The sequence below is a fragment of the Haliaeetus albicilla genome, chromosome 3 (assembly GCF_947461875.1).
Source record: "Haliaeetus albicilla chromosome 3, bHalAlb1.1, whole genome shotgun sequence".
Classification (NCBI taxonomy): Eukaryota; Metazoa; Chordata; class Aves; order Accipitriformes; family Accipitridae; genus Haliaeetus; species Haliaeetus albicilla.
In genome coordinates this window covers 68,138,776-68,164,763 of record NC_091485.1, presented here as the reverse complement: position 1 = coordinate 68,164,763, position 25,988 = coordinate 68,138,776, and the positions used below count along the sequence as shown (strand labels likewise).

Genomic DNA, 25,988 nt, shown 5'->3' with positions numbered 1-25,988 from the left:
TTTTCATAGTTGGCTGAACAATTTAATGCATGGAAATAGAAAAGGTGAGTAAAACAGAGATGCAAACCATAGAATCTAAAAAGCCCTAAGTTTTCTAAAATGCTCAGGAGTTAAATACTGATTGACAATTCATATAAAGAACACTTCGCTAGGGGGAGCTGAAGTAAAAAAAAAAAATTGAGCTTACATAATAATGTAAAAATTTGCAATACTAATTCATGAAGGCATTTCAGTTTCACACACAGTATCATACTGCAGACATCTATGAAAATTCAATTTTTAATGAGTAATTCTCAAACAGCAGACTCAAAATATGCTTTTGCTCTTCTATTCATATAAGCCCCATTAATTTCTCAAATGAGTTATGCAACTCGCACACATTTACAGTAATAAGTAGTGCTTTTCTGGAGAGAATCCATGCAATCTGGCAAGCATTATGCAGGTAAAATTCCACTTAAATATTCTAGAGTTCTAGCCATCTAAGATTTGCAATATTCAATGCTATTTAAAAAGTCGGACTTTCATTTTCTTCTTATGGAATGAACTATTCCACCAAATATCATAATAAAAGCTGTATTACAGACTATATTAACATGTTAAGACAGTTTTCTGTAATATAGACAGAATGGCACTTACTCGGTTTGTATTTCTGCATCGTGGTCACATGAATGACACATGGCACTGAATCGAGACACAAAGAAGTCATAGCGTCTGTGATATGAAGGTGTGTCTTCCTCAATGTTGGCAAATTTGACAAACTGGAAAATGAAATACATTAAAAAAGCTTTTCATACCAATTTCTGAAAAGAAAATAATCAATACTAAGCTTCATTTAAGAAGTAACATAAGACATTGCATTAGGAAAGAATCCAGATTTGACAATACTTAAATATTTCACTTCAGAGAAGAAAAAGTTATATTGGAGAGTTTTCTTTTTAAAGCTTTTCCACCAGAACTTCACTTAGATCATTATGAAAGGGTGCAACTGCATGAAATACAACATACTACACAATATGGAAGCATCCAACACTTGAATAGTGAGTGTCATCAATTCATAGAACCATAGAATAATTCAGGTTGGAAAAGACCTCTGAGAACATGGAGTTAACCTAGCACTGCCAAGTCCACCACTAAAACATGTCCCTAAGTGCCATGTCTACACATCTTTTAAATACCTCCAGGGATGGTGACTCCACCACTTCCTGGGCAGCCTGTTCCAACGCTTGACAACTCTTTCGGTGAAGAAATTTTTCCAAATATCCAATCTAAACCTCCCCTGCCACAACTTGAGGCTGTTTCCTCTCACCCCATCGCTTGTTACTTGGGAGAAGAGACTGACTCCCACCTCACTACAATCTCCTTTCAGGTAGTTGTCCAAGCAATCAAATGGTACACTGTCACTTACAGGTTAACTAGCAACATTCTGACTTATCAAAATTCAAGTGAGATAAACTTGGAGGCATCCTGTCAATTCTATCTTTACAAAAGGGAAAAAGGAGGAGTCAAGGAATTATAACCCAGTCAATTTTAATTCCATTCACAGAAAGACACTCTGAAAAAAAATAATCCAATTTGAAAACATCTACAAAGTAACGAAGGGGTAAGTAACAGTCAACATGGATTTGTCAAAAACAAATCACATCAACCCAGCCTAGATTATTCCTGTGGCAAAGAAATAGATTTTGTGAATCCAGATGAAGCAACATCTGTCATATCTTAACTTCAGTGACACTGTTCACAAAAAAATACACAAAATTCTCAAAGTGAAGCTAGGAACACATTGTCAAAAGAACACTCCCTGTAAGATAGATGCAAAAGGGTTTGAGAAAAATATAGAAAGACTTGTAAATCATCAAACTACAATAATGTATTGAGTGAACTTCTGAAGGGGCCTGTCTGGAATACAGTAGTCGTTGAGCTTCACTAGACACTTAAATGACAGAGTGGGCTCATCAAATTTTCAAAGAACACTAAGCTGGCCAGAACTGTAGGCACACTTGATGCCTGGTTCTTGACAAATAGGACCTGCAAAATCAAGGAAGTCATTTAGGAACGACAAATGCAAAATACCACTTTAAGACAGCTGTACAAATACCAGCCAGACACAGCTGAATACAGAAAAGAAACTTATGGTTATAATAAACTGCACATTGAACAAAAGTCAACACTGCTATACTGGCATGAAAAAGAAAACAATATATTGTGATACATCTGTATTACCCATGACACCTATGAAGAAATTTTTGCCATCTAATTGGCACTAATAAGCCCTTAGATGAAGTACACATCCAGCTGAAGCATCACAGCTGAAGACGGTGATTAACTGATACAGTCCTTCAATTATTCAAGGGATGAGCAAAGCTTTAGATAAACACCTGTTAAAAATGACTGAAAGACATTAAATTATCTCCTTTTTAGAGCTGCCTAAAAGATATTAGTCTTACAATGTACAGAAGACAGCTAAAAAAAAGAAAAGAAATAAATGGTTTTCTCTGCCCAATGGTAATAGGAAAAGCAATAATGGGCTTACACTGAAGCAAAGGCTAACTAAGCCATTAAAAAACCCCTCCTTTCTAAAGTGAGCAGACTGCCTAAAGACCTTTTGAATTCTCCATCACTGACAGTTTTAAGAACAGACTACTGAAGGAAGAAAAAAGGGAAAAGAAAGGCTGTCAAGAAAGGTTTAACACAGTGCTGGTTCTGCCCTGAAGCAGAGAGATGTCCCATTAAGATCCCTCTGCTTTTTCCCACCCCAGTATTATTCTTACCAATTTCTAAGCACAGGCTGAGGCATTTATTGTATACTTTCCAAGATATAGAACCTGCTCTTATCAGCACGTTACTCACAAACACCTAGACAAGCCCGAAGCACTTTAGCATAATCTACAGCATACTGATTTGTGAAGGTTTTGAGGTAGTTTTCAAGCTGAAAGTGAAAGCTGTTATTTCAGAAAAAAATCACCACTTTCTACTCTATTCTTAGTCCTTTTTCTGTTTTATCTAGAACACTTATCCCTTTCAACTGCACTACCAGTTCACCCACTGGAAGCTACAGACACAGATGAAAGTGATAGAAACTAAATTCTCAGCCATTACTGAAAATGGAGGAAAACTGTATAACACTAGTCTATTTTACATGACCTTGAGTAGAGAATATCCTGTATAGTTAGGTAATAAGAAAGTGACATACAGTCAAAACCACTTCTGTATAGTCTACTGCCACAGTTTGAAAGACAATACACAAACAGCAACCATACTTTCTTTTCAATACAGTGACTTATAAAAAATATCATTTCCTTCCCAACAGACCCTAGAAAGTGCTTTAAATCATAGAATGGTTTGGGTTGGAAGGCACCTTTAAAGGTCATCTAGTCCAACCCCCCAGCATGAGCAGGGACAAATTCTACTAGGTCAGGTTGCTCAGAGCTCTGTCTAACCTGAGCTTGAATGTTTCCAGGGATGGGGCATCTACCACCTCTCTGGGCAACCTGCTCCAGTATTTCACCACCCTCATAGTAAAAACTTTCTTCCTTATATCTCGTCTGAATCTACACTCTTTTAGTTTAAAACCATTGCCCCTTGTCCTATTGCAACAGGCCCTGATAAAAAGTCTCTCCATCTTTCTTATAGGCCCCCTTAATAAAGTACTGCAAGGCCACTATAAGGTCTCCCTGGAGCCTTCTCTTCTCCAGGCTGAACAACCCCAACTCTCTCAGCCTGTCCTCATAGGAGAGGTGCTCCAGCCCTCTGATTATTTTGGTGGCCCTCCTCTGGACCCACTCCAACAGGTCCATGTCTTTCCTGTGCTGAGGACTCCAGAGCTGGATGCAATACTGCAGGTGGGGTCTCACTAGAGTGGAGAACAGGGGGAGAATTACCACCCTCGACATGCTGGCCACGCTTCTTTTAATGCAGCCCAGGATACAGTTGGCCTTCTGAGCTGCGAGCACACATTGCTGGCTCACGACCAGCTTTTCATCCACCAGCACCCCCAAGTCCTTCTCCACAGGGCTGCTCTCAATCCCTTCATCCCCCAGCCTGTATTGATACCAGGGGTTGCCCCTACCCAGGTGCAGGACCTTGGCACTTGGCCAGTTGAACCTCATGAGGTTCACATGGGTCCACTTCTTGAGCTTCTCCATGTCCCTCTGGATGGCATCCCTTCCCTCAGATGTGTCAACTGCACCACTCAGCTTGGTGTCATCTGCCAACTTGCTGAGGGTGCACTCAATCCCACTATGTCATTGATGAAGATAATAAACAGTACTGGTCCCAGTATGGACTCCTGAGGGACACCACTCATCACCGATCTCCATCTGGACATTGAGACATTGACCACTACCCTCTGGATGTGACCATACAACTAATTCCTCATCCACTGAACAGTCCACCCATCAAATCCATATCTCTCCAATTTAGAGAGAAAGATGTTGTGGGGGACCATGTCAAAGGCCTTACAGAAGTCCAAATAGACGACATTCGTAGCTCTTCCCTTGTCCACTGGTGTAGTCACTCCACCATAGAAGGCCACCTGGTTGGTCAGGCAGGACTTGCCCTTGGTGAAGCCATGCTGGCTGTCTTAAGTCACCTCCCTGTCCTCCATGTGCCTCGGCAGAGCTTCTAGAAGAATCTGTTCCATGATCTCCCCAGGCACAGAGGTGAGGACGATAGGTCAGTAGTTCCAAGGGTCTTCCTTTCTATTCTGTTTAAAAATGGGTGCAGGGTTTCCTTTTTTCCAGTCACCAGGGACTTCACCTGACTACCATAACTTTCCAAATATCATGGAGAGCGGCTTGGTAACTACATCAGCCAATTCCTTCTGGACTCTGGGATGCATCACGTCAGGTCCCACAGAATTCTGTATATTCAGGTTCCTCAGGTGGTGACAAACCTGATCTTCTCTTACAGTGGGAGGGACTTTTCTCCCCCAGTCCCTGCCTTGTGGTCCATCTACTCAAGAGGTGTGGAAAGAGAGGTTGCCAGTGAATATTGAGGCAAAAAAAGCTGTCAAGTACCTCAGCCTTCTCCTCATCCCTTCTTACTGGTTTGCCAGTCTTGCTCATCAGAGCAGGTACCCTTTCTTTGACCTTCTTTTCCTGCCTACATACCTGTCAAAGCCCTTCTTATTATTCTTTGCATCCCCTGCCAAGTTCTGCTCCAGCTGCACCTTGGCCTTCCTGACACCATCCCTACAGAACCAGGCAGCGTCCCTCCGCTCTTCCCAGGAGACCTGTCCCTGCTTCCACTGCCTGTGCATTTCCTTCTTGCCCTTCAGTTTGACCAGCAGGTCTCAACTCAGCCATGCCAGTCTCTTGCCTTCCTTGCCTGATTTCTTACACTTGGGGATCGAGAGCTCTCGTGCTCTATGGAAAGCATCTTAAAGATCTGCCAGCTCTGTTCTGCTCCCTTGTCCCTGAGGGCAGTTTCCCAGGGGGTCCTCTTGACTCACAAAACTGTGGTGGTGACACCAGCCACAGAGCCATGTATCAATAGATTGGGCCCATCTATTTCTTCCAGTGTTGCTGCCTGCAACTGCAAGGAGAGAGGAAGAAACAACCTGTGCTCCAGATTCCCTTACCAACCATCCCAAGGCCCTGAAGGGTCTTTTGATCACCTTTGGACTACGTGTTGCAGCTTCATTGCCACCCACATGGAAGAGCAGTCTTAAGTCTTACTGGTTTCATGGAATTGTTAATTACAAAACAGAAATAGATTTATTTTTTTTTTTAAGACAGGAACCTAACTAGTCCTTACAATTTAATAAAGCATAAAGTCCAGGGATTAAAAAAAAAAATATAAAATCCATATGACCTTAGTATTTTCCAGACATTCAAGTGTTCAAGTCTACAATTGATTCACCCAGCAAACTTCCATAAAAGCATGTAAAAGAAAAGAAGCAAGACATTTAAAGAACATAAAATACAATGGGAGTGGCCGTGATAATATTAAATCATCTAGCATTTAATATTAGCACGACATAGCTTTGCAGCAGGGAAGAAAGTACCCAAAAGTTAAACCTCTCAAAACGGTACACACAGTAAAATGTCCAGAAAGGGCGAGGTCTTTTTATTTCGTCATGTGTATAACAAAACAATTTCACTCACTGAACATAAAGCATTTCTGAAGCATATTCCAGGATTAGCATTCAGATGACTGAACATTTAGGCCACAGGAAAGCTCACTGCGATAACAGTGTCTTGAGTTCCACTGTCATTCAGGAAGTTAAAATTTCTATAATGAGATAGAATTGTAAAAGTTTTTACAGTACACAGTCTATACTTTCTCCTTTCTTAGCAGTGGTGGTCTTAAGCTGTTGTTGTTGTTAAATAAAGAATATTTTACTCCTAAGCACCTAAGGTATTTTCAAGCATACTTCAAATATAAAAATTATACAACCTAGAAAAGGACAAAACTCATGAAAGTCTAAACACTTGCCTGGTACAAAGCTTTTATAGATGTAAACATGTAATTCAGTCATAATAAATGCTTGCAATCACCCACTGGTAATTTACGGAATTTTTACCAGTACAAGCATCTTCTCTATTTGTACAATACAGAAGGAACAAAAAGATAAGTAATATCTTATCTCCATTAATTTTAAAACCAATAAAATTCAATCAGTATAAAAATGTATAAATCTATCATGAAATAAAGAAGGAACATATTATCTATTCAGAAGATGTTTGTTCCAGACGGAGTCAAGGAAGTTGGATCATATTACCAGGGAGACAGAGACTGTGCAAGTGCTGTAAATCATGCGAGTTCTCAAACTAAATTCCTAAGGACATAATTTCTTATATATATTTATGCTGCCTTATCACTCTTACGTAGCCAGTACAGTAGGAGAAAAATCATAATTTTTAATGCACCCTGGATGTCTTTAAAGAAGGTCAGGTTTTTGCAGCAATTCAAAAACAGACAATCAGCATGTATTGTATTTAAGTTTGAGTTATGTTATTTAAAGTATCTCCCTGCAAAAACTGTAGGCTGGATCTGAGCAGTAATTTTTTTTTATATCTGAGCTCCTCAGTCTGTCTTCTACAGCCTGCAATTTTCTCATGTTTCAGATAGGGGAAAGGGGGTGCTGATACTGATAGTTAACTTCTTTTATAGACAAAGCTACTGTATTTCAGGAAACTGTCACATAGGAAGACATGATATCCTATAAACATGAGACACTTAGAAACTACACAGTACAGCATTAATCAGAAGTGCATGAATGTATGTATGCACTTCAAACAAATGCAAAAAGGACAAACGCTTCAACTTTTCTAAATAGAAAAGTTTCAAACACTGGATTCATGCATTAATGTCACAAACACAGTATTAAAATGATCACAATAAATAATAACAAGGTAAGGTTCTCAGCAATAGGAATTGGTCATTTAGTTCAGTTATTAATAGTTAAGGTCACCTGACACTTCTCATTTTGAGTTTTATTGGAGTAGGATGGATAGCTTCACAATCTATTTTACTTCATGCCACTTGGATGAAAACTATCCTGAACACCACATGTGCAGTTGTGTAATAAAGTCAGTAATGATATGTTGGCTTACAGAGCCTTATTAGCGTGGCTATGAAACTGCAAGATCAGACATAACAAGCATAAGGTGGGGGAAGAAATATTTAACTGAGAATGACCCTAAAAGGACTGCCTAAAGAGATTTATCTAGGATCACTCAAATTCTAATAAGGGCAGACATAGAATTTAGAAGATAATTTAACAACCTACAGGATGAGAAAGAATGCTTTGTGTAATTCTGTCTCTCTGTACGTTTAACTCCTATAAAAAAAGATAGAGCAGGGATCCTAGAGATTAAATACTTCATTGTATATTAAATCACTACTAGTACATAATTCTGTATTGGTACATGGAATGAAAGAAGCATCTTGTAATAAAGATAAGTTTGCATCCCATACTTCCAGATTAGCATGCTACAGACAAGCAAGACAAACAAATTGAGTACTCTACTGGGAATATTAATTCTGACATTCCTTAATTTGACAGTCTTGACATTTTATACTATTTTTACATATACATGCACTTCAATTCTGCCAATAACAACTGCTTTTATAAGCCAACTCTAACAGATACAAAAGTCTTGTTACATCAAACATTGACTGGTCACTTTTCCACCTGGGATACTGCTTGTCTTCTTTTAAATAACAAATGATGACAACTAGCAATAACAGTCACCCCCTCATGCACGGGAAGCTCAACACTGTCACTGATGGTATCATTATTTCACTGCTCCTAAGAAGAAACTGCCCTTCTAAAATGAAGCGCCCTATCAACTAAAGAAAGCATTTGTGGCAAATAATTTAAAACGTGGTAATACTGGGTTCTACATGTATCTGCCCTTTTCAGATGGAAAACCAATGTTTTACTATCAAAATACAAAGAAGAATTCACCCCATCAACATTCCGTATTACCTTAAAATGTGTTGTATTCAACTGAGTTTTGTCATCACAGTTTAAGATGAAAGTTTTACTAAATTATGCACCTCATTGGTTTTGACCAACTGCTCACTAAATAAATTTTCTGGACCCTCTCTAAAAAAAAATTGACAGAAAATTAAAAATATTTTAAAAAATTATCCCATCCCCCAAAATTTTTACAAGTTCAAAGATTTTAAAGGTGTTCACACCATGACAGGAAAAACAAGTATAATTAATTCATTCTATCCTAGTAATATAACTACTATGGGTCTAAGCAAAACATTTAATCATTTGTACATAAGAGATAAAGATGTTTTACATGATATTCAGCTACTGAAATTCTGCAAAATGGTTAGGGTGAGAAATTTAGTATCGCCGTAAGCTTCTAAGTAAAAGCTTACTGCAATCAGCCTCCAGATTCTGCAATACTTAAGCCAGGGAAATCTCACTTTTTCCCACCAGAGTTTTTCAGTTTCCTCACCAGCATATGCTATCCTAGCACATGGTTAATAAAAATATCTTCCATGATAGAAGAAGACATTTTGAACTTCATAGACACTGCCAATTTGAAATCTGGTCTACTTAAAAAAAAAATACAATTCAACATATCCACTATCAAATTTCACCTGTTTTCAAGTATCTGCCTATATAAGTAGATTTACAATTATGTTATAAAAAAAATCATTGCTGCTGTAGGAAATAAGCTAGCATAATTTACAAATGTAACATGTAAAAGTCATAATTATGTACATAATTATATGTAACCTGAAGATCAGGCATAAAAGTACATAAATGAAAAACAAACAGTTGTTTTTCTAATACACTAACCTTCAGGTTTGCTTTTTAGAAGTAAATCAACTTAAAAATGAAGTTTAACTTCAAAAAGAATTTAAGAAGTCAAACAGCTGAATGAAACCTTTTTCTGTAAGACAGACCGCCAAGTAGAGTAAGTTCTGCATCCAAACCCAGATATTTGGAAGTCAAGGAAAAAAACTTGGAAGACAGTGGAAGCTTCCAGATCTTTCCGAGACTTTAAACTACTCAGAGTCACTCAGTACACAGATGTTTCCTTTGAAACCCTGACTTCTGAGCAATCACAAGAGTCCCCACAGCTGAAACAAAATCTGCTTGTGAGGCTGAAACAAACCTCTACAACTCAAGACAGTTGAATCTTACTTGAAAGATATCACTGCCTTTGCGTCCCAGCGAAGCTCTGAAAGTCAGCTTTAGGATGGAAAATAATCAAGATCTACTTATAGCCACAATCATACCCCATATCTTTTTAAGCGTAAGCAGACGATGAATTTGTATTGGCCTGAAACTGAGTTTAACCTAAAAATATTATGGAAACTTTTCCAAAGGTTGCTTCACTTTTCACCAGTTTAAAGATGTTTACTTCACATGCAATTTATTATTTTCTTCCAGACAATACCAGTTTCCACTCCAAAGTGGTACACTAGAATAACTAAAGCACATGAAAGATTATTCAGTCACTCTACCATCTCTACTCTTTTTGGGTTTTTTTGTTTGTTTACTTATTTATTTCCCTTGGGAGGAGAGGAAAAACTAAAAAAGGCTAAATGTGATGATAAACTTTCTCCATGTCCAACAAAATTTATTTAAGAACACAGTAGGTCAGTGTCCTTGGTAACAGACAAGCTGTCAGTACCAATACACCTTGCTCCTCTTGACACAAAAAGACTCTGTCTTTTCTCTCCATTGACTATAGAAGGCATCTAGGGAAATTAGCATAATTAGGCTAAAATTAGCTTTGGAATACTGTTGAAGAGCCGTATAGATTCACTCTCCTCACAGAATTTGACATCTTATTTAGGAAAACATAATTATTTTTGGTTAGTGAGTTTTACAACAGACAAACACGAATTATCTCCTAATTTAGGAAGTCCATTAATCTGCTTTGCTCATAAAAGACTTCATTAGGAAGTGACAGGGATATCAAACAGATTACCATAAGGTGGAGTTGTGCTCAATAATATTCGCTTGGAAGTGACATGTGCTTTGTAAATCAAAGTGGAGGTTGGCAGTAACTGTTTGCCACCATGGATTTTAAACAACTGGAAAGTGATGTGCATCTTGCCATTTGGCAGCCCAGGAAATAAATTCCAAAGCTATTTCCCTAAAAGGTCTTGCCCAGGCATTATTATACAAAGAAATCAAAAGAAGCAGGGTAGGCTGGCTCAAAGATATTAAAAATAAATAAATAAATAACTCATTACCCTCAGTAAAGCTGCCCTGCTAGTTTGGGGCACAAGGGGACACTCATCCCCTACATCAGAGCAAGAACTCTCTGCATTGCACCATAATAAGAAATTCTACTCCAGAGTAGCGCCACTGTACTACACCTTCATGTTTCCCTGAACTGCAACTCCATTTAATTCCATCAACTGGAAATCATGCTCAAAGGAAAGCCCAACAGTTTTACAGAATACACAAAGAACCCTCACACTGCTAACAATGGTAACATACACGAAATGCAAGCATTACTTCTTTACCTATGTAAAAGCAATCACTCTAAGTGAAAACAGTCTACATCACAATCCTGGAATTTATGAGATTCCTATTGTACTAGCTGGGAAATACAATGTTTAGAAAGGAAGTATGACAGAACTATCATACTGATTGCACCCATCACTATTTGGAAAACTAGATCTCCAGGTCTTCATTTTGACACTTTTAGTTATGCCCTTTGAGCCTGGATCTGAATCCTGAAATATTTAAGCTAGTAAGATGGTGAGGTTATAATACTGAAGGCTTTCGCCTCCTGACTACTTTTCAGCTAAGAGGAATCTTTCTGTGTAGTGTCAGTGCTATGAAGGATGTGATTTCCTCCTTCTCACACCACGGCTCTCATTGCTGGAGAGCAAGGAAACACTGTCTTACCTATACAATGGTTCCAGGAGGTGTGTTTAAAGATTCAAAATATGAACTCACAGAACAGCTTTCCTGCTCCTCCTAAAAGGAGTTATTTCTACAGGAGATGAGCCCAGCCATCAAAGGAATTTTAGAGACTGAAAGGCAACAGTTTTTCTGCCTCCAGATGGTATCTGGTCTGTGTTTAGGCCCAAATGGTATACCCTGCCACATACAGAATCTTCTCAATTCATGTTAACTGGCAGATACTTCGCAACTTCTGAAACTACTTTCCCATAGCAAATAAGCAGAAATTTATTCTGACTTCATTTAGTATCTTTACTCACAGAATTAGTTCCAAGAACTTGCAGCTTTGGTTCGCCTGATTCCAGAAGCTTGGCCACCATATGAAGGAAACTTTCCACAAACGGTTTTATGCTTTGAGAATGGCAAGCCATTAGAAGTTGGTCCAATGCCTCCATGGCAATTAAAACATACCTGAAAATTAATTAGAGAGACTCACATAAAGATGTGCTACATTCATCATTACCTGAGTTAGTTCAATTTAGGTCCTTATTACTACAAAAGTTAGAAAAGAAATAATGCAAGGCACGTATTTCCCACTGTATAAAAATGGAAGGTATTGGTATTTCCTGGTTTTTTGGGGGGGGGGTGGGGGGAGGAGGGGTTGAGTGTTTTTAGAAGGGGTGTCATAATACTTGGTAACAAGAGTAAATATAGTTCAATTATCTTTCCTAGCACATTTTATTTTCAATTATAAATCCCAGCTTTCTAGTCTACAGATCCTCTGCCTATCCAAACCTCAGCATGGAAAGCCAGCAACTTATCCATGCTCCTGCACAGTCAGGCAACATGTGAAATAAATGAAAAAGAGTAAAGAAAAGCAGTCAACAAAATTAATTACCCTAAAGAATAGCCATTTACACATTCCATAAAGTTATAAAAATAGCTTTTGACATCATGAAGGCCAAAAATGGTGGCCTGTGATGGATGCTGCCTTTCTTTCCAATTCCTGCCACTTCTTAGACTCAGTATTTTCCTACTCCATTTCCACATTCTTTAAAATCTTCTCCCTCTTCTGACTCTACATTCTTTAAAATTTATAGCTCATAAAGGACTTAGAGTATGACAGTTTTAAAGTTCCCATTTAAATACAATTTAGCCAAAAGGGCTAAAAAGAAAGATATCCCCAATTCCCACTATGCTGAATGACATTCAAAGGTGTACTGGGTTTACATGGCAAGGTTTTGGTAGCAAGGGGGGCTGCAGGGGTGGCTTCTGTGAGAAGATACCAGGAGCTGCCCCCATGTCAGACACAGCCAGCTCCAAGACAGACCCACCACTTCCCAAAGCTGAGCCCCTCATTGACACTGGTAGAGCCCATGGAGGACCACGGGGGAGCAGATATCCACACTGCAGCCCGAGGAGGACCTCACCCTGGAGCAGGTGGATATGCCCTGAAGGAAGCTGGAAGGGCCCCGCTGGAGCAGGCTCTTGGCAGGAGCTGCAGCCATATGGAGAGGACACTACACAGGAGCAGCTTTTCTGGCAGGACCTGTGACCTGTGGGGGATCCACGCTGCAGCAGTCCATTCCTGAAGGACTGCATCCCGTAAAAAGGGCCCATCCTGGAGCAGTTCTTGAAGGACTGTCTGCCATGGGAGGGACCCAACATTGGAGCAGGGGAAGAGCATGAGGAGGAACAAGCAGCAGAGACAAGATGTTACAAGCTGACTGCAACCCCCATTCCCCATCCCCCTGTGCTGTGCCAGGGGGAGGAGGTAAGGGAGTCAGGAGTGAAGTTGAGCCTGGGCAGAAGGGGGGCTGAAGGGAAGATGGTTTTAGCTTTATTTTTATTTCTCACTATCCCACTCTGTTATTAATTGGCAATAAATTTAATCTTTCCCAAGTTGAGTCTTTTTTGCCCATGATGGTAATTGCTGAGCGATGACCCTGTCATCTCAACCCATGAGCTTTTCATCTCATTTTCTCCTCCATCAGGCTGAGGAGGAGGAGCGAGAAGAGTGGCTGCGTGAGCACCTGGCAGCCAGACAAGGTTAACTCACTACAAAGAGACCGGGTCTGTCTTGCCTCCAAAATTTGATCAGAACAAACATGACGAAATGCAGCTACATGTCAGCATCTATTTTTAATGCTGTGACTTATTTCCTTACCCATAGCGATGTCTGACAACATCTCTGCTCAGTCTCTCTGCTAGGTAAGCACCAATTCGATCGAGCTTTTCTGGTGCAGAAACCGCATAGAAAGTCAGCTTCTCCATATCAGCCTTAACAAGACCATCCTAAAAACAGACATACAAAATATAAAAGTTCACAGAAAGTATAAAGCTTTTGAGGTGCTTTTCCTTTTGTCTCCTCAACATTTAAAGATCTGAGCCATTAAGATGGGAATAAGGTACTGGAAAAAAAAACCCAAACTTTTGAGCAAAACTCAATAGCTTAGCTGCAAAAATCAGCAACGTGAAAACTAAGTAAAATATTTTTTAAAGAAATGAAGCAACTACCTTCCCCCATCTTTTTTTCGGGGGGGAACAGGTATTTCAAAAGAGGGTATATAGTGATATATGTCACCAGTTCTAAGACACCTTTTCCCTACCAGTACAATGTAATTTTTTTTCTTTTCCCATCCTCCTCCCCAAAGTATATTAGATGCATAACTTTGACATTGGATACAAACAAGTTTATAGGTTAAATATTTTAGATTGTAGTTTAAATATTTTATTTCTTCAGTGTCACATCTTGGACAAGGCTGACATACAGGATAATTGTTAGAACAAGATTAACATATTAGTTCCAACATGAACTGTGATATGGATCTCCTCAGATGAGGTTATAATTAGAACTATTAGGTAAGAAGGATAAGGCTTTTTGTCTTTTTTTGCTTGTTCACAAAAACATTATCTTTTTCAAATAAATAACTTCGAAGCTTTTAACACACTCATTATTTATTAATGTATTTTATCAAGAAAGTCTTCTCAAACTTTAGAAAAGGCCTGCAATTCAGTGAAACATCATGGACTGGCTTGTGTCCTGCACTAAGCCAATGTATATTCACAAAGCAGAAACTAAGGAGTGCCAACTCAGAGCTACTGAGTGAGTGAGATTAAAGCTATAAAACTACAACTGTAGCAATTCCGGGTGTTTCTACACCTGTATAACACAAGTAGATTAAAACAAATAAATCTATAAAACCATACTGTTCCATGCTTTCAACATACTGTATACACAGAAAACATTTCCTCTGAAGCCAGAAACATACACTTACATAGTAACTAGCACTCAGTAACAACACATTTTAAAGAAAAGCCCACATACTTTCTAAGAATAAGCCAAATATTATACAAATGCTGTGCCGACTGTTCTCCTTACTTCTACTATAAAGAAGATAACAAAATCTGGCAACGCATTTAAAAAAATACAGCAGCAGAAACATAAGCTCCTGATCTGTCTGAACCATCACATGATTATGTATAGATATAGGCATTACTAAATGGTAACACAGAAGTTATTTATTTTCACAGAGACTAAGAGCTAGGCTTTAATATAGCTCCAAGACTGTTCCAATGAAATGAAAAGACTGTGTATGAATAACTGGAGAAATTAAAAAACAACAACAAAAAACCATTTTGGATCACAGTCTACCAGAACTATAAAAACTTACACAGTCAATATGTCAAGAGAATTAAAATCTTGTAGAAAAATAGAAAATGTGCACACCTGCAACCATAACAAAACAAGTATTTGTGGTTCTAAGTAGTTATGAAGTTAAGTGCTACCTCTGCTGCAGAATACTCTGTTTAATTAAATCTCTATTTCTCTGCACAAAACACACTAATTTCACTCTTCAATACGCACAGCCCTGCTTTGAAAAGGGAATTAGCTCAGATGATCTGTAGAGGTTCCTTTCCAGCTAAATTATTCTGCTAACCTCTATTAAAGCTATGAGGTGCTAAAGCAGAATTTACTGTAAAATGTTAAAACAGAAAAGAAAAAAAAATTGCTAAATTGCTAAAATTAGTTACTAACCACAATTTTTCAAATGCCAATCCCTTAAAGTCAACACTCACTTTTGGATCTTCAGGAAATATGTTATCTACCAGACGCTTGTAGCGAGGTCTCAAAGCAGCACAGCAACAGCACACTCCTGCAGAGAGATTCACCCAACAGAATTTAGAATTAAGTTTTAGGAACTCCGGTATCTTCATTTGAAGAGACTAGCTGACAAGCAAGGAGGAAGAAGATACAGTGAATTCAGCTGCTTGTTACTATCAGCAATAAAGCCAAATTAAGGTAATTGAAAATGACTGAGAAGTCAAATAAGCAAAACTACTATTATAATGTAACACATGAGAAAATATGCAAGCAACCTGGGTACTAGAAATGCACCTGTCATCCAGCCATACTTAAAAACATGCAGAAAAATCAAGAAATTTCAAAATTTAGTAATGTTAAAACCAAGGCTACTTCATTTGCTGTTTTATCTTAATTCTGAATGATCATTTCAAAACATATCTAAACATGCATTATGTTCACTCTTCTACAAAAAAAGTCAACTACAAAATCTTCTGTTTTCAGGCAACCATATAAAGCAATAGAAAGCACAATATACAAAACAAGCTCTCTCTTCATTATCCCACTATTTTACTAGGCATCAAACAAGAGACAGTCACTTGAAGTGAAGAAAGGTATTTTTCTTACCTCATTTCTACTCTCCTACTAATACTGTACTCGTATAAAGATAATCAGAACAATACATGTAACTTTTAATTTTATTAATTTAAAAAGAGTCATAATGCCTGCTCTAACAAGATAGAAACCTACAAACCATGGTTTGTTTTTTCTAGCATTCAGGACTACTAGAACTTTGGAACAATTCCAGTTTACCTGAAGTAAAAACTTAGCACAAAAAAAAACCCTGAAAAATGTTTCTAGATATCTGTCCAATTATTTTATCAGTGCAGATTTATTCCCAAGGAATTTAAATGTTTTGACAAATCAGGTTTTAAATGTTTTAGTGGACTTATCAATTAACTCACTGGTCAGGTCTCAGATTAACATAAAGCAGCAGCATTAGTGGCATAAGAGTCACTAAATTGGAAATAATGTACTGAATACTACTATAGCAAGTATGCACACAGATCCGTGGCTGTCTGGTCTTTCAAATCCCAGTACCTAGAGCATTCAGAGTAGCTAAATGTCTTACAATTACCTTATTGAAGGTATCAATATATGCACTCCAAAAAAATCATAAAACACTTTGCTAAAAACAGTTAAAGCAGCAAAAACTTTTACTGAAAGTCAAAATAGGGAAAAGAATAAAGGATATGTTGGCAGTAACTTTGATGATTATAATTTATCTGCAAATTTTTCAGGATGTGAAGAAGCATTAGACAAATACATCAGGATTTGTATTTCTTTACTTATGATATCCAAGTAACCTTAGTTGTTTATAACCATATTTATCAGAACATCTGGAAGATTCATGACAAAGACTTTCCTTGCTGTACTTGTTTTTATTACAAGACTCTGCTTAAGTAGATACTGTCCCTCTATTCCACCTGTTTTCTGATACTACTTGTCTTTTGGACAAAAAACTGAATTATGCTCATAGTCCTTCAACTTAATTCTTGCAATTTATTTAATAAGAAATAATTATTAAAGAGAGCTATGATTTTAAAAGCACACTTTCAAGTTCTCCTCGGTGGTCTTTTAATTCAATTCATTAATTATAGAGTCATACATCACCAGGAGGACGAACACAGACTTACAACTTCAATACCTAACTATGAAAACAAAAAAACATGCAAGAATAAACAGCTGGAATATTAAGATTTTTTGTGTGAAACAGTACTTTGTGACTACTGTTAAGTTCTTCGTATGACTCCTTTTGTTGAAATCTCCTACTCACAGAATGTAAACCAATCTAACAGAATCTAACCAATGTAAAAATCTGTATTTACATAAAAGCTGCAGGTCCTAAGTAGCTAAAATCAAAGCTATTTCATATGCCACTGGAAAACTTAAGTATCAAGAGAGGTTAAAAACCTACTTGACTTAAACCAGAAATAATTCATAGTTGTACAACTAGATTCTATTGAAAGCAATGTTGTGTTCCATTTTAAAAGTAAGTACAATCATAAGAAAACAGTACCTCATTAGCGTCTAGTATATCACTCAGTATTCGGAAATCCAAGTAACACCATCAAAATCCACTGAATTTTGTTAAAATCTACCCAATATTGTTAAACATTTCTTTAGTTAGGTATGCAGCTCTGCACCTGGCTCAACACTCTTTGTACTTGTGTTTTCCTACTTGATTTTCTACCTTATGGGCCACTAACATCGGGCTAGAGTAAACAGTATGTTTGATTACTCCTAAGTATAACAAAATATTCTTACAACTGTAGTAAAATATTTTGCTGTAGCTATCTACAACATAGTAAGAACAGAAAATACTGTAAAATATTGCGTGCAAGACAGAGGCAATTAAAAATTCTGCTAGGTTAGTTTCTCCCTCTTTAAGTGACAGGAGAGAAAATCCTTGCCAAGAAACACAGTTTAAGTCTTCAAATGATGTTTTAGAACTGTGGTAATTACAGCAATTGCACATAAAACCTGGATACAGTCACTCCTTTGAGAAGGACGAATATCAAATAACAGTACCAACCCATTCTGACAGCCTTACCAGATGGTTTCAGTTAATAGAAACTCAATAGTGTTCAAATACTGCTCTTTAAATTTATGGCATACAGTGAATTTTAACACAAAAAAGGTCTAACAAGAAGTATATTACCTAAGACTTGAAAACTTTCTCTTCTCCACATCTTGGATTTTCAGTAGTATATTTACATTGCTATATATTTAATTATAGCTTAGTTTACATAAAACCCCCCCACCTATCATCAAAATATAAAACTAAAATTAATATGAATGGTAATGTCATTAAAAGAATTTTCTAAATTAAATAGAACATTCAAGTATTAGAAAGCTTATCTATGAAAGCTTTCAGCCTCCAAAGATATTTTGAGTAAAGAAATTTAAGCTGAACACCATCAGAAAAAAAATTAAGTGCTAGGCTCTCCAAAGAACACAGGAAAAAAAAACCCAAAATCAAAAACCAAAACAACAGTCATGAGACACACTTTGTGAGAAAATTATTTATCATTGCTCAGTGTTTTGATATAACCAGGAAAGATTAATAAAAAACTAGAAACAGGTTTAAAAAAAAGAAGCATGACTATAAAAAAACCCACAAAAATCAAGTCTTAACAATGTTCATTAAAAATACATTGAACTTAAAGAAATAAAGTAAAATCTAGGAACATTTCACTATGTAGACCAGAAAAAACGAGTGTTTTCAAAGATGGAGAGAAGCTGAGCAATTGAAAACAGATTCTCTACTTCTTGGATAGAAATTTAACCCGGATAAACGTTGATCCAAATAAACAGATTCATTTCACACAAATAAGCTGTTTTGTAGGTCTACAGAACACAGTCACTAAGCCAAGTAAAAAGAACGTGTTCCATTATATGCAGGTTTATCGCCAAAAAAATCCTATGACAATTCCCTTTCAGTGTCAAGCAAAATTTGCATTTTAATAGTCTCCCCATTGAAGACATCTTTACGTCATTTTATACAACTAAATATGAAGGTTAAAGTGGTACCTACAGAGAAGTTCACACTGTTACATGATGGTCAATGTAAAAGGTTTAAGTAATACTTATTATTTACTTCTGCAGTAGTGGGATTTTCCAAGTTTAAACATGCATGTTCTCTTCTGCTAAAGGAATCCTGTAATCTGCATTTTACATGTTAAGACTGTACATATTTCCCAGCTGTACAGGTACTTCTTTTTAAACACATTTATTCTACAGAATAGCAGTAAGAAGAAACAGTCTATCTTATCAGAAAATGATAATTTCACCTACCCAAACACATACATGGTCTTGGTTCAAAAGCAGAATTATAATCATAGGCTTTTTCTTGCTCAACAGTTGGAACTTGAACATACTGCCTCATCCTGGATGTGATTTCACTCCCTGTGTACTCTCTCCTTTTCCAGAAATTTGCTCTCTCACACTAGCATAGCAGCAGTTACTTCACACGAGGGCTCTGCAATACTGTAAGCTTATCTGATTAGCCCTGTGACATCTACATAAAGCCACCAAACACGTGAAAAACTTCAGTATCAAATTCTGTTAACAAGGCCAGGCACAAGAAAAGAGAAAAGAATAAAAGTAAAGATAGATCATCAATGTGTGATTCACAGCTCATCGAATTAAACCAGACAGAGCCAGTTTCATTATTTCAACTTCCCCAGAACACGCAGTTCATTATTTCTGTGACTAGAAGGAAAAAATCAGTATAGTTGCAGAAAAAAAACTGTTTTCAATCAGCAGCCACATATCACTGTGGAGTGATAAATATTTTAGCAAAACATATTTCCTCGATCTTGCTGAAAAATGGTCAGAAAAAAATTATTTAAGGCAGACTGCTGACCAAAAAGGCTTTTTAAACAGAAGGGTTTATCTTCAAGATTAGAGAAGCACTTTAAAAATTAATAGGTTAATGAAATTAACATTATCTCTAATAATACCTCAGAATTTAAGCAGCAAGGATTACAGAATTTAAATCCTTAACATGCTTACTCACAAACATTATGATACATCAGGTAGAAAATCAATTTTGAGTTAAGCAATTCTGAAGATACTTTCTGGCTTCCCATTATTTCTCATCATTTTATCATTTTACTTCCTACATTACATACACTTGGGTAACACAAAAACAGGATTTTCATATAGGTATTTTTATAAACCCTGAAAGTTATAAGGTATCAGTTTTAATAAAATCACAACTAATAATTTCCACTAAATAACAATTCCATACCAATTCTACATTTAAGAGACTAGTGCTAATAAACCAGTGTTTACTGCAAATAAATTCAGAGAAAACACTGAGCTGCACAGAAACTGTCACCACAATATGTTTTACTAAAGAAACCCTATGGTGTAAATTAGAAAAACACACATTACAAGAAAGTTTTACTTCAAATGAGTGTGTCTGAATATTCACTGCTACATCTTACTCATACAAAATTACAGAAAGACAAAACCTTCAAGCTGGCTTTAAACATAAATCGCCAAGTTCTGCCCATCAAGTTTAAAACTGACAGATTATTTTCCTCTTTATCAAAACCCCACAAAAGAGAAAACAAATGGATTGTATTATTTATCTAATGCTAGAATTTCTTGCAAAATTTCACAATGCTAATATTGTTGTCATCTGCTTGCAGAACATTAACAATCTGAACCAAGTTTTTCCTGTTCACTCACTGAATATTTTTTATGTCGAAGCTTGGATGTGGTCATCCGTATCTTTATTGTCTACCTTCCAACACTGAAAAAAAAACCCCAAAACAACAACCCCACAGTATCTTTTTCTAGAAAAAAATAGTATAATTAACATAAAAGTTTGAATCTAGAGATAAATGCATGTTTTGCTAGTATTAAGAAACTGAGCAATATTGAAATTACATTTAGTTGCTCAATGTACTTAAATATAACTACGTAAAAATTGAGTACTTCACTTTTATACATTAAACTTTCATTTCATTTATTTTTCTATATCTGAGAAATAGAAACAAAAAGAAATTTGTTTCAAATATCCAGAGGAAAGCACATAAAATAACACTTCAACCACTACACTAACTATACCTGGTTAGTTTTCAATTGTTACTATCAGTTGATGCATTTAATTCAGAACTAAAATTATTTTCAAGGGCATTCCCTTTCCTCTATTAAAAACAGATCAAATATTTTAGAACAAGGAAATTATTCTGGCCATATAAGGGAGTTAATTAAAAATATTCTTCAACCTGCTATAAAAAGAACTGCTGTAAGGACACACTCATCAGCCACTGCAATGTCCCTGTAACGCACTCCCAGAGCGGAGGACTCACCATTTAGACAGCATGAAGTCCCATCCCCCAGATAAGCCTCTTCTCTACCTCCCACCCTAGTGCTATTTGACTTCCAAGCAGCTGGTTTCTAGCCTCTCTCCACCAAAACACAGCAAAGAAAATGTCTAACGTGCAGATTAAATTTCTGTCTTGAGAACACAATATTCATCTTTATGTCAACTTCTGACCGCTATGACAGCAAAATTTCAGTAACAGCCAATGTGGAAAATTCCATCCACTACCTAGGTTTGGCAATTTTACATTTATTTTTAAAAATATGTTGGTGCTCAGATAATTTGAAACAAATGAAAAACAAAACAAAACAACCCAAACCACTTTCTCCCAAGAATTTATTCTTACAGAAAGTACAGCTGTAAAGCTAATTATAAAGCTAATTCTGATGCGATATGACTTCAAGGTATGTTCTTCTATACTTGAATCAACATGTAGAGATGGACAGCATGCTGCAGTGAAAAGCATGCAAAAGTAATTTGAATATAAGCTTTTTCTGAAAATGAGAAATGACTGCATGTCAAGCTACAAGAAAGAAGTGGGGGGCGCGGGGGGGGGGTGGGGAACAAACAAAAAACAACCTAGTCAAATAAGGCTTACCACTAAGCTTCTTCAATGAAGTATTCTTTTCAGGACCATTAGCAATTAAAACAAATCCCCAGGGAAGGTATTATCTTTGGGCTGGTGCCTTTTAAAGACTTCTAAACCATTAAAAGGAAGTTTTCCATTACATCAAGTTCTCCGGTTGCATTCTCTTTCACAAGTTCCACAGCCTGCAGTGTTTCCATACTGTCTCTTCTTTCTCCCACCTTTGTTGTTTTCACACAGTAACTTTGTTTTACTTGCTCATTTCTGTTCTCTTCAACACCGCCTCCTCCTTTCGTACTCTGAGATAGTATGAGCACTCTCTATTTTTAATACAGCATTAAGAATATCTAAAATTAATCCAGTTCCAGTGAAAGAAGCTCTATGGTTTATTATGAATTTTGCTTCTTAGTTCTTGTCCTTACTTCTCTTCCTATTAAGCTGGCCATAACAAGGTCATTTACTTCTAATCACTAAAGCAATACAAAAAGAAAATTTTGTCACTCTGACTTTGGAAGACACCTGGAAAGACACTTCTACATAAATCTCCTTGACCCCTCTCCATCACAGCTGGCACTGATAACCTGTTCACAGTAAAAAATTGGCTAAAGTCCAACTTTCATTCCTGCTTTCAATATTGGGTTTGCAGTCAGGAAAGGAGTTCTAGGTGATAAACCTAGAGGAGGAAAAAAAAAAAAGGGGCTTTTGTATCATGATGGTCCTATTTCTAAATAAATACTGATTTCATAGCAAGGTGTTTCATAAATCAGCGAAAAATGGGGACAAAAACAAACTACTGGACTAAAGGAGAAGGGGAGGGAAAAGAAGATTCATAGTGCTTTGTGTAATCTCTGAAGCACCTGAACTGGCATTACTCCTCCATCCAGGCAAGTATTAGAGCATGGAGCAGATTCATAATAAACAATGACAAAATATCCACTGTACTTGAAGGCCTAATCCAGTAACACACAGAGCCAGGAGGATATCCTTTACCTACTATTTAATGCAGAATAAAAAAGTAAGGAAGGATTGACGTTATCACAGCAGCCTACTTCTACTCTCACTACTTAACACGAATACTTTGATCTGTCTCTCCCTGTCCAAATGCCTGGCTCCTCCCAAAATCAATGGGTACAGGAGAATGGCACAGTGATGATGCTGGCATAGAAGTAAACTCCCAGTACCAGACAATCTTGTTCAAAGCCTGACTTCACCTTGGTCCTAACCTATTCTCTAACCCAGATGAGCAATTTTCAGAATACTGCACGCTTGAACACTACAGAGCTGCAGCGGATAGCTCCAGGTGACAGATAAGCATGCTGTAACCGCTGTAGGCACTCAAAGGCCAACAGACTTGCTTTACACTCCTCCACCGGGGGCTGCAACACCTGCACCTCCCCTACCTCCTTGTTCCCACATTGTTGCAGGTAAGGAGCATCATCTAACACCGAACACCATTCTACAAGACATGCTGCAGCCCCTCCGGATTGAGATGGACGCTGCGCTTGAAGAAGAGGAAAGACACTATGGAAGGCATGGTTGAAAGCTAAAAGGACAAGCAGCAACACTTAGCCTATCTCCGGAGGTTGATAACAAGCAGTTCTTGAGAGGTGCCAGGGGCAAAACTATTCGAAAACAGCCACCGTCTCCCTCTGGAGCCTTCAAACCATACTTCTGGTCAGCAGGTTGGCCAACTACAGGTAAAAATATATATTTACTTGGCTAAATGCCTCAGTAAGCTTTGGTGACTGCTACTTAAGCCCAGGCTATCAGAATCCCTCCTAGATGCTCAAGCTGGTCATACCTTTTCTTCCCAGTCCCAGCTTCAGAGAGCAAGGCAGACAGCTGACACAGACTTTCTCCGTGCCACTCCCCCCGCACCCAGTTCTAGTTTTAGAAGTTCTAAACTAGATTTTCCACACTCCCTTTCCCATTGCATTTCCTCATAGATCACTGGACACAGCCCTCATTCCCAGCAAGGAATAGTTATTTTGTTGTTTGAACACCTGCTGCTCCCTTCTTTTTTGCTACAGGAATTCATGTGAATTAAGTCATTGCCTTTAAAACAACATCCCTTGTATATGTGTGCATTTTGAGGATGAGAGGGGAGGGGAAGAAAAGGACATCAACAGAAAGCCAGGACAAGAGCATGGGTCTGGACACAACTCTAGGCAGAGCATTAGGACATGGTATGTTGATAGTCTATTCAGTAAGGGCTAAAGCAAAGCCATCCATCTAGCAGAGATATTGTAAATTATACAAGCTCCCATTGTAAATGCAGTAAAGTTACAATTAATGGTACATTTAAAATCTCAGACTTAGGGCAGTAGCACATATGGATTACTTAACATCTCAGAACAAAAATGATCACCGAAACACCATGAACAGTTCTGCCTTTCAGCAAATGTCTTGATTCTAAGGTCAGAATAACGAAAGAAACTGTGAAGTTCAAAAGTAGGGTACCAGCATCTTAAAGTCCTTTTCTAATCATTAAACAGTTACGTTCTAGTTTAGTGAAAATGTGAAAATCTGTTTTAATTGCATAAATTATTCTGTACTTGTTAGAACTACTGAAGTGTACCAACAAAGTATCTGTGAAGATTTTTCTTCACATATTTCCTTAATATTAACAGCTTTACAAAAGGAAGGAGTACTGATTTAATATAATGATATAGCTAAGTGCTAGGTTGAAACTCCTTACTCATTCTCTTACTAAGGAATGAATAAGCATTCTCAATCCACAATTAAAGACTCAGGGTGCCCATTTCAAGCCAAAATACAGACCTTAATCAGCAAAATACTGTAACGTGTCCAAGTACAATTTAGAATCACAATTTTGCTCTTCTTGAAAAATGATAGGACTGAGACTTTTAACAGATATCAAGTTGGACATGAAAAGGAAAGCTGACTTATACAGGAACCAACTACTTTTTAAAATCTTGGGGTTTAGAATTCTACTCAGATTTTACATGGTATAAATCTTTTTTAAAAAGCCACTGAATTTAAAAAGAACTAAAAATACATTTATTTTGAAATCAAATACTTACCTTTTCTCACATAATTGTTGGGGATTTTGCACATCTTTACAAAAGATTAATTCTTATTGCCATGTTTCTAGTTTAGAAAAACAGTATCTGAAAGAAGCCAAAGTTCTCAAACTCAAAATACCAGTACTTCAGTAGCGTTAATTTCACGGGCTCAGTTATTTGCACATGTAAATTATCAAAAACTAGACAGTTCTTTAGATACAATGAAATCTTTTTTGCTCTGAATTAAATGCAAGTCAGACTACTGCAATATTCACTCTACACAAATACATTTACTGATTTAAACTTCTGTTCAAGGAACAGCATGTACTCCATAAATAGATTTGACTAATTTGGTTTTTGTATTTTGCACTTAGGCACATTAAGAAGTTTCCTAGTTTACAAATTACTTGCTAGTCTTAAGATTCTTAAATATTCCTGTGCAAGACAAGAATTCTAAAATTGTTTTAACTTTTCAAATGTGAACAATTATGACATGTCCCTTATGTTAGAAAATTTCATACTGACCTCTACGTGGGTACCAAAAGACTTGTATTCTTTGAGCAAGCTGGTTAGCAGTAAGTTACAGGTCATTCCCTTGAATACATCAGCTACAAACAGAATTTGCTAGTATACTTCACAGACACGAACTCCAGAATATGGAATCAAGCAGAACTTTGGCTGTTCAGCTAAGCACCTTCAAAACAGCAAAATCTGGAACTGTCACCTTTGAACATGATCACTAGCTGAAATCTACAAGTTAATAGATGAGGAAGAGTCTCATTCATCTACCTACCCCAACTTTCTACTCATTCCTGTCTAACTCCTGCATGAATTAATCTTGAATGATGTAACTTTTTAGAAATGAAATAGCACTTTTGAAAGCCAAGAGTCATGTATACAGCTAACTTCCATCTTCATCAATTCACAAGGTGCCCGATTCGCTAGAGAGCCACTGGGGATCCTAGTGGTTGATGATGGGAAAGAAAGTCCATATACCATGTAAAAGGAAAGCCAAAATATTTTTAAAAGCAGTTTACCCTGGTCTTTCCACA

At 37.2% G+C, this 25,988-nt stretch overlaps 1 protein-coding gene across 8 annotated transcripts in view; it reads right to left on the bottom strand.

Moving 5' to 3' along the window:
• Positions 1-25,988, bottom strand: part of EFR3A (EFR3 homolog A) — an 88,470-nt gene that overhangs the window by 51,235 nt on the left and 11,247 nt on the right. For 4 of the 8 annotated variants that reach the window (XM_069780075.1, XM_069780077.1, XM_069780074.1 and 1 more), the window contains 4 exons: positions 15,419-15,495; positions 13,506-13,633; positions 11,659-11,809; positions 637-758 (listed from right to left, as the gene is read on the bottom strand). In XM_069780075.1, the coding sequence (XP_069636176.1) occupies positions 637-758; positions 11,659-11,809; positions 13,506-13,633; positions 15,419-15,495 (478 nt within the window). Of the gene's footprint in view, positions 1-636; positions 759-11,658; positions 11,810-13,505; positions 13,634-15,418; positions 15,496-19,280; positions 19,429-25,988 lie in introns of those variants that run through there. The other 4 variants (XM_069780072.1, XM_069780071.1, XM_069780070.1 and 1 more) reach the window with 3 other exon arrangements.